Below are 7,500 nucleotides of genomic sequence, written 5' to 3'. Positions count from 1 at the left end.
GTACTCTAAGAATGCAATGTTGTTTGCTGTCAGAGACAATTCATTGTATTGCTTTAGCAGTACTCTAAGAATGCAATGTTGTTTGCTGTCTGAGACATTAAACTGTCTATGACATGTGTAGTAAACATACTTTAATAAACAGTCTTAATTAAATTATTTTAAAAATTTCCTCAACAGAGGCATTAGATCACCAGCGGCAGATGTACTTTAAACCTATTTTAATAAACAATTTGAATTTAAAAAACCCATTTCGACAGAGGTGTTAGAATGTCAGCGGCAGATGTACTTTAAACCTATTTTAATAAACAATTTGAATTTAAAAACCCCATTTCGACAGGTGTTAGAATGTCAGCGGCAGATGTACTTTAAACCTATTTTAATAAACAATTTGAATTTAAAAAACCCATTTCGACAGGTGTTAGAATGTCAGCGGCAGATGTACTTTAAACCTATTTTAATAAACAATTTGAATTTAAAAAACCCCATTTCGACAGGTGTTAGAATGTCAGCGGCAGATATACTTTAAACCTATTTTAATAAACAATTTGAATTTTAAAAAACCCATTTCGACAGAGGTGTTAGAATGTCAGCGGCAGATATACTTTAAACCTATTTTAATAAACAATTTGAATTTAAAAAACCCATTTCGACAGGTGTTAGAATGTCAGCGGCAGATGTACTTTAAACCTATTTTAATAAATAATTTGAATTTAAAAAACCCATTTCGACAGGTGTTAGAACGTTAGCGGCAGATGTACTTTAAACCTATTTTAATAAACAATTTGAATTTAAAAAACCCATTTCGACAGGTGTTAGAATGTCAGCGGCAGATGTACTTTAAACCTATTTTAATAAACAATTTGAATTTAAAAAACCCATTTCGACAGGTGTTAGAATGTCAGCGGCAGATGTACTTTAAACCTATTTTAATAAACAATTTGAATTTAAAAAACCCATTTCGACAGGTGTTAGAATGTCAGCGGCAGATATACTTTAAACCTATTTTAATAAACAATTTGAATTTAAAAAACCCATTTCGACAGGTGTTAGAATGTCAGCGGCAGATGTACTTTAAACCTATTTTAATAAACAATTTGAATTTAAAAAACCCATTTCGACAGGTGTTAGAATGTCAGCGGCAGATGTACTTTAAACCTATTTTAATAAATAATTTGAATTTAAAAAACCCATTTCGACAGGTGTTAGAACGTTAGCGGCAGATGTACTTTAAACCTATTTTAATAAACAATTTGAATTTAAAAAACCCATTTCGACAGGTGTTAGAATGTCAGCGGCAGATGTACTTTAAACCTATTTTAATAAACAATTTGAATTTAAAAAACCCATTTCGACAGGTGTTAGAATGTCAGCGGCAGATGTACTTTAAACCTATTTTAATAAACAATTTGAATTTAAAAAACCCATTTCGACAGAGGTGTTAGAATGTCAGCGGCAGATGTACTTTAAACCTATTTTAATAAACAATTTGAATTTAAAAAACCCATTTCGACAGGTGTTAGAATGTCAGCGGCAGATGTACTTTAAACCTATTTTAATAAACAATTTGAATTTAAAAAACCCATTTCGACAGGTGTTAGAATGTCAGCGGCAGATATACTTTAAACCTATTTTAATAAACAATTTGAATTTAAAAAACCCATTTCGACAGGTGTTAGAATGTCAGCGGCAGATGTACTTTAAACCTATTTTAATAAACAATTTGAATTTAAAAAACCCATTTCGACAGGTGTTAGAATGTCAGCGGCAGATGTACTTTAAACCTATTTTAATAAACAATTTGAATTTAAAAAACCCATTTCGACAGGTGTTAGAATGTCAGCGGCAGATGTACTTTAAACCTATTTTAATAAACAATTTGAATTTAAAAAACCCATTTCGACAGGTGTTAGAATGTCAGCGGCAGATGTACTTTAAACCTATTTTAATAAACAATTTGAATTTAAAAAACCCATTTCGACAGGTGTTAGAATGTCAGCGGCAGATGTACTTTAAACCTATTTTAATAAACAATTTGAATTTAAAAAACCCATTTCGACAGGTGTTAGAATGTCAGCGGCAGATGTACTTTAAACCTATTTTAATAAACAATTTGAATTTAAAAAACCCATTTCGACAGGTGTTAGAATGTCAGCGGCAGATGTACTTTAAACCTATTTTAATAAACAATTTGAATTTAAAAAACCCATTTCGACAGGTGTTAGAATGTCAGCGGCAGATGTACTTTAAACCTATTTTAATAAACAATTTGAATTTAAAAAACCCATTTCGACAGGTGTTAGAATGTCAGCGGCAGATGTACTTTAAACCTATTTTAATAAACAATTTGAATTTAAAAAACCCATTTCGACAGGTGTTAGAATGTCAGCGGCAGATGTACTTTAAACCTATTTTAATAAACAATTTGAATTTAAAAAACCCATTTCGACAGATGTGTTAGAATGTCAGCGGCAGATATACTTTAAACCTATTTTAATAAACAATTTGAATTTAAAAAACCCATTTCGACAGGTGTTAGAACGTCAGCGGCAGATGTACTTTAAACCTATTTTAATAAACAATTTGAATTTAAAAAACCCATTTCGACAGGTGTTAGAATGTCAGCGGCAGATGTACTTTAAACCTATTTTAATAAACAATTTGAATTTAAAAAACCCATTTCGACAGAGGTGTTAGAATGTCAGCGGCAGATGTACTTTAAACCTATTTTAATAAACAATTTGAATTTAAAAAACCCATTTCGACAGGTGTTAGAATGTCAGCGGCAGATGTACTTTAAACCTATTTTAATAAACAATTTGAATTTAAAAAACCCATTTCGACAGGTGTTAGAATGTCAGCGGCAGATGTACTTTAAACCTATTTTAATAAACAATTTGAATTTAAAAAACCCATTTCGACAGGTGTTAGAATGTCAGCGGCAGATGTACTTTAAACCTATTTTAATAAACAATTTGAATTTAAAAAACCCATTTCGACAGGTGTTAGAATGTCAGCGGCAGATGTACTTTAAACCTATTTTAATAAACAATTTGAATTTAAAAAACCCATTTCGACAGGTGTTAGAATGTCAGCGGCAGATGTACTTTAAACCTATTTTAATAAACAATTTGAATTTAAAAAACCCATTTCGACAGGTGTTAGAATGTCAGCGGCAGATGTACTTTAAACCTATTTTAATAAACAATTTGAATTTAAAAAACCCATTTCGACAGGTGTTAGAATGTCAGCGGCAGATGTACTTTAAACCTATTTTAATAAACAATTTGAATTTAAAAAACCCATTTCGACAGAGGTGTTAGAATGTCAGCGGCAGATATACTTTAAACCTATTTTAATAAACAATTTGAATTTAAAAAACCCATTTCGACAGGTGTTAGAATGTCAGCGGCAGATGTACTTTAAACCTATTTTAATAAACAATTTGAATTTAAAAAACCCATTTCGACAGAGGTGTTAGAAGTCAGCGGCAGATGTACTTAACATATTTTAATAAATAATCTTAATTAATTTTAGTGGGGTTTTTTCAACAGAAGCGTTAGACCGCCAGAGCCAGATGTAGTAAACATATTTTCATAAATAATCTTAATTAATTTTAGTGGGTTTTTTCCAACAGAGGCGTTAGACCGCCAGCGCCAGATGTAGTAAACATATTTTAATAAATAATCTTAAGTAATTTTAGTGGGTTTTTTCTAACAGAGGCGTTAGACCGTCAGCGCCAGATGTAGTAAACATATTTTCATAAATAATCTTAAGTAATTTTAGTGGGTTTTTTCCAACAGAGGCGTTAGACCGCCAGCGCCAGATGTAGTAAACATATTTTCATAAATAATCTTAAGTAATTTTAGTGTTTTTTTTCCAACAGAGGCGTTAGACCGCCAGCGACAGATGTACGAGAAGCAGATGCAGATGTTGCGCAACCAGCTGATGTCCCCGGGGACGCCGTCCTTCCCCATGCAGCTGTTTGACACAACCCGACTGACCCCGACAGGAAACACGTCCAGCATACAGAAGAAGTATCAGCAATGGGCACTCGACAGGTATGGGGACCATTACAGTGGGATAGGGTAGGATTAAGATAGGATTGTAGGATTAGGATTAAGGAAAGAATATGGTAGAATTGGATGGTTAAGGTAGGATTAGAATATAAGATGATGATTATAAGGAAGGATGGTAGGATTAGAGGATCATGGTAGTATTAGAATAGGTGATGGTAGGATTACATGATAATTAAGCAAGGATTATGGTAAGATGTATGAATGATTATGGGATTAAGGATTGTATAATTAATGGATTAAGGTAGGATTAGAGCAGAATATGGAAGGATTATAGGATTAAGGAAGGATTGGTAGAATTAGAGGATTAGGGTATGATTAGAATAGAATGTGGTAGGATTAGAGGATTGTGGAAGGATGTTATGCAGATATGGTATGGTTAGAGAATGATTAAGTTAGGATTAGAAAAGGACTGGGATATAACCGAAGTAGAATAACAGCATTAGGGAAGATGATTGGCGTGGGATATGGTAGGATTGAAGGAAGATATGCTATGATTAATAGAGTATTAGAGTAGATTATGGGAGGATTTGTTTGGAATTTGGTTCTGTGTGAGATAGAATATTATAGGATTAGATAATCAAATCAGATTTCAGTGGAGTTTAGTAGGATTAGCAGAGGATTAAGACTGCTCTGAAAACAGTTCTAAACAAATACACATTATGGGGAAAAAACATAACCTGATATTATGGTTCATAGTTGAAATGAAAGATCACACTAAAATCCACAAATTCAGTACAATTGACATCAAATGAAAATCGGACAAAAAAAACCCTGAACAAGCTGTAGTTTCACAACAGATATAAAGGCAGGATGACACTGGAAGGAATTCTATTGTTGCCAATTTTCAGATATATAATATGGAAAAATTATTAAAAAGTAGCTAATTTAAACAAAATTTTATTAGGCAAGTATTAAACGTTGTAGCCACTTTGGATAAATGTTAGCAGTTGGCTGATTTGGCAATGAGCAGGGTTAGCCCTGCATGTAAAGGGTTAATTTCTCATATTATTTGTGTACGTGTCCTTTGCACCTGATTTCACTGTACAAACAGTTAGGAGCTCTGACATTTTGGGTTGGAAATACATCGGAATACATTTGTCTGCTCTCTAATAGACCTTGGTTAATTATGACGTCACACGAATCCTATTAAACCACTAAGTGATTGTATTTCCAGTCGAACATTCGAGAGTATTGTCAGTGTCAACAGACAGGCTAGACAATTGGATTTCCGTGTTTGTATATTCCCTTAGTTCAGCTGATTTCATCAGACAAGATGTCTGCATGCATTTCTCAGGTTAACCGACAGACATGTATATAGGTCGACTCGCGTGGCTGGCTTAATTGTTAGAGATTTCTGACGATTAATTCCTAGTGACAGATGTATTAAAACATAATACAAATCAGCATCGTTTTGTCTTAACCTGTCAGTCTTTTCAACTAATAATTATTTTTAATAATTTAAACAAATTTAGTGATATTTTGTATCGAGTGACATTTTTATTTTTATATGCTCATCTATGATGGATCGTATTATCGTATGGCGTTGTCCGTCCATCTGTATGTCTGTACGTCCATCTGATAACTTGTTCTTGTCTGAACCATATCTTGCATACAGATGCACCCAGGACCATCAAACCTCACATGTAGGAACAACTTGGGATGGTGGTGTATCACATATAATTACTAGGTCATAATTAGAATTGAATCATACCCATAACACTTTTCATTAATATGTATGGTTTTCCATCAAACTCCTGACGGGCATACGGGCATATTAGGTACCTAACCGGTACTCTTGTTTAATGAACTGTATACTCCCTTTGTGTATGAAGTAACTACATGTATATGCTCCTTTTGTGTATGAAAGTAAGAAATTTTTTATTTAACGACACACTCAACACATTTTATTTACGGTTATATGGCATCAGACATATGGTTTAGGACCATACAGATATTGAGAGAGGAAACCCGCTGTCGCCACTTCATGGGCTACTCTTTTCGATTAGCAGCAATGGGTTCTTTTATATGCACCATCCCACAGACAGGGTAGTACATACCACAGCCTTTGATATAGCAGTTGTGGTGCACTGGCTGGAATGAGAAATAGCCCAATGGGTCCACCGATGTATGAAGTAACTATATGCTCCTTTTGTGTATGAAGGAATCATACTCCCTTTGTGTATGTCTTTTTGTGTCTGTGTGTGTTTCTGTTACATTTTATTTCTATTGTCTTATATTATCAATAATCCCACCTAGCTGTCTGCCAACACATCTTATAAAAAAGTTAAATTAATATCCATGTTTTATAATGAAGTTATAGATATATGTATTAAAATCTTGGTTGAGCTGAATAGTAAACTGTCCACGTTATTCAAACTCTTAACAAGCTGTAGACTGATAGAGGATTCTGCCTTTTTCAGAGAGAAGATTTTCAAGCAGAGTCTGGTAAAACTGCGAGAGGAAGTGGTGAAAGCGAACACGCTCGTACGTGAGGCCAACTTCCTGTCCGAGGAGATGGGAAAACAGACGAAATTCCACGTCACTCTGCAGATACCAGCCGCCAACCTCAGTCCTAACAGACGGGTATGATATGAGTTTATTATACATTAAATAATGATTATCTTTAGATACCAGCCGCCAACCTCAGTCCTAACAAACAGGTACGATATGCAGTATGTTAAATATTTATTTTCTTTAGATACGAGCATCTATAACTTCAGTCCTAATTCATTGAGCTGGCTATACAGGTGAAGCGACGAGGTTGTAACATACAGATCTGTTCTAGTGTTTGATAATTTACCTTGTTTTGTAGCGAGGTGCGTTTGTCAGTGAGCCGGCGATACAGGTGAAACGACGAGGTCGTAACATACAGATCTGGTCGATGGAGAAGCTGGAGAACAAGATCATCGACATGCGGGAGATGTACGAGGAGCGGAAGGCGCTGGGACTGCCGATGATGGTATCGTCATGTTGTGATGATGTTGACGGTGACACAGACGCGGTGTGTCCATACGTCCTGCATGGCTTTTTATACCTTGTGTTGTAGTGTAGTAGTACTTCATGGGTTATCAGTGTAATATTTAACATATAGTGTAGGTTAGGTGTGTAATATTTAATATATAGCATAGGTTATCTGTGTAATATTTAATATATAGTATAGATTATCTGTGTAATACTTAATATATAGCATAGGTTATCTGTGTAATATTTAATATATAGTATTTGTTAGGTGTGTAATATTTAATATATATAGCATAGGTTATCTGTGTAATATTTAATATATAGCATAGGTTAGGTGTGTAATATTTAATATATAGCATCGGTCAGGTGTGTAATATTTAATATATAGCATAGGTCAGGTGTGTAATATTTAATATATAGCATAGGTTAGGTGTGTAATATTTAATATATAGCATAGGTTATC

At 33.9% G+C, this 7,500-nt stretch overlaps 1 protein-coding gene across 6 annotated transcripts in view; it reads left to right on the top strand.

Annotated features, from left to right (window-relative positions):
• LOC121377005 (kinesin-like protein KIF13A) overlaps positions 1–7,500 on the top strand; it is a 397,936-nt gene that overhangs the window by 334,699 nt on the left and 55,737 nt on the right. For all 6 annotated transcript variants that reach the window (XM_041504840.1, XM_041504838.1, XM_041504837.1 and 3 more), the window contains 3 exons: positions 3,884–4,058; positions 6,497–6,659; positions 6,889–7,077. In XM_041504840.1, the coding sequence (XP_041360774.1) occupies positions 3,884–4,058; positions 6,497–6,659; positions 6,889–7,077 (527 nt within the window). The remainder of the gene's footprint in view (positions 1–3,883; positions 4,059–6,496; positions 6,660–6,888; positions 7,078–7,500) is intronic.

This window comes from Gigantopelta aegis, chromosome 7 (genome assembly GCF_016097555.1).
Source record: "Gigantopelta aegis isolate Gae_Host chromosome 7, Gae_host_genome, whole genome shotgun sequence".
NCBI classification, from domain to species: domain Eukaryota; kingdom Metazoa; phylum Mollusca; class Gastropoda; order Neomphalida; family Peltospiridae; genus Gigantopelta; species Gigantopelta aegis.
This window is presented reverse-complemented; position numbering and strand designations above follow the sequence as displayed.